The following is a 2,271-nucleotide window of genomic DNA, read 5'->3' as shown; positions in this document are numbered from 1 at the left end:
ACCCGAAATACTCCTTCCTCAGTTCTTCACATGACTGAATTGTCTCATCCTGTACGTTTTTACTTAAATGTGATCTTCTCAAAGATATACTGATTAACTCAACCACATGGATAATTTTCATAATATTATACTGAATGAAATAAGCCAAATATTAATATAGAGTGCAAGAAATCATACCAGTGTTTGCCTCTGGTGGCATGAGAAAACTGTTTTATATCTTGATAAGATTGTGGTTTTTATCCAATATATATGAATTTGTCAAAATATTTAAACCGAATCTGTGCGTTTTCTTTTATGTAAATTATGCTTCAATAAAATAAGTTAATGGGGGAAAAAAACATTATTCAGTATTGAAGGAAAAGAATTTAATCAGAACAAAATAGTTTGTTTTAGTAATTTAGCAAAATTTTGTTTTGGAATTTTTTTCTTCTGTGGATTTTCTGGTGAAGAAGGTAGTGACAAACAGGAAAGGAGCCCAGACATACCTTTGAAATGATCTATAACCCAATTGTTTCATCTTGCAGATGAAGATGGCTTTAAAAGAAATTGTAGAGTATCATTGATTTTTAAAATTTTTAATATTTCTCATTGCCATTGTTGGGAGTTTTAGCTAATTTGAGCTGAATAGCAAAGTATCAGTTCAGAGAAGATAGTGTTCAAGAGCTGTCATTGTCCTGTGAAAAATGCTGTTCTTTAGTTGAACTGTGGTTCTGAATACCTCTGCAGGATTGTGAGCAAAACATGATAAACTGTCAGTAAGTCAATAGCTTTAGTCATAGATTTAGATCTTCTGTCCATAAACTTGGACTTTTAATGCATTTTAAATCCAAATTTCCAATGAACTCTGAGAATTCAAAGGCAGAATCCAGGGATGAACTAAGATCTTTGTTTTTGAGATTTAGAGTAAAGAATTTTCTGAACTCTGATGAAACTTGAAGTGAGGGAATTTATCTTTACAATACACCATTTCTTTTGCAGGCCCACTTGGGTCTAAGTTAATTTGTAAAGAAAGTAAGAGAGTAAATGGTTGCTTACCTCCTTCTAAGTAGTATATGTTGCAGGATTCAGATAAATTTGGTTTGCCCTAAAGGAGACAGAGCTTTTGCCAACCAAAATGACATTTTTTAAAAAAGTAACAAGTTTAACAGGGAGGAAAAATAAATGTGAGCTATCTGAAGGAAACTTTTCTGTTTTCTTTTTTAATTTTTAATTTTTAAATTTTTTTTCTATAAAATAATAAAGTTAGGGGAAAATAAGCTGATGAAATAACCTATCAAACTGTTCTAAGAAGATAAAGGACTTTTTAAAAAATAAACTAAAATAAAATTTAAAAACTAGGATAAGATTTTACATTGTGTGTTCACAGCAACATTTGTTAGTGTAGAAAACTCCAATAAATTACAGTTTCCAATCTGGTCTTGCAGACTCACTGAGGAAAAGAGAAGATACTTATGGTTTTATCGTTTCTACTGCAATAATGAAAACTGCTCCCTTCCTTTGGTGCTGGGTAGTGCCCCTGGATGGGATGAAAAAACTGTTTCAGAAATACATATCATTTTGAGAAGATGGAAATTTTCTCACCCTTTGGAGGCACTTGGACTTTTAACTTCCAGGTAAGAATTACATAACAAGCATGATATTACTGATGACAAAAATTTGTTTGAAGAGAAGAAATATGGAACTATATGATTAATTTAGTAGAATGTCTATTTGTTTCCAGTTTCAATAACTATTGATATTAAATTTAGGTAAATGTAAACTAGAAATATAAACTTTAAACAAATGTAAGCTAGAATTGTGTCTGCCATACTAAACTTGAAGTTTAGTATGGCAGACACAATATATATTACTATATTGATAGTTATAGTTTCTTAAATGAAAAGAGTCTATTGCTTTTAAAGAAATAACAAAAGAACATGAAATATGGAAAAATAAAATTCTCTACTTCTCTCAAAAGAAAAAAATTCCTTAAAAATTGAACCATATCTTTTAGTATTGAAATATGCAAAGTGTGGTAAAATACCTTGCTTATAGTAGGTATACAATTAATATGTCAATGATAATTATAAGAATAAAAGGGAGAAAAAACTACCCCTTATATATTTTCTAGATGTTTCCTCAGGAAAATGCATGGGTATGAGAGATTAAGGGTGGGGTAATGATGTTTTCTAGTTACAGAAAAGCATAAGGGAACAAGTGTGGTAGCTGGCTCTGGTTTGGAGAAGCAGCTCTTCCTTGGCTTCTATTTTATATTCAAAGCCAAGAAAAGAG

General features: G+C 30.7%; 1 protein-coding gene across 3 annotated transcripts in view; it reads left to right on the top strand.

The window, feature by feature from the left end:
- Nucleotides 1–2,271, top strand: part of PIK3C2G (phosphatidylinositol-4-phosphate 3-kinase catalytic subunit type 2 gamma) — a 274,730-nt gene that overhangs the window by 81,897 nt on the left and 190,562 nt on the right. For all 3 annotated transcript variants that reach the window (XM_023538251.1, XM_011372935.1, XM_011372934.1), the window contains one exon: nucleotides 1,425–1,613. In XM_023538251.1, coding sequence (XP_023394019.1) covers nucleotides 1,425–1,613 — 189 coding nt within the window. The remainder of the gene's footprint in view (nucleotides 1–1,424; nucleotides 1,614–2,271) is intronic.

This window comes from Pteropus vampyrus, unplaced genomic scaffold (assembly GCF_000151845.1).
Source record: "Pteropus vampyrus isolate Shadow unplaced genomic scaffold, Pvam_2.0 Scaffold216, whole genome shotgun sequence".
Taxonomy (NCBI): domain Eukaryota; kingdom Metazoa; phylum Chordata; class Mammalia; order Chiroptera; family Pteropodidae; genus Pteropus; species Pteropus vampyrus.
This window is presented reverse-complemented; position numbering and strand designations above follow the sequence as displayed.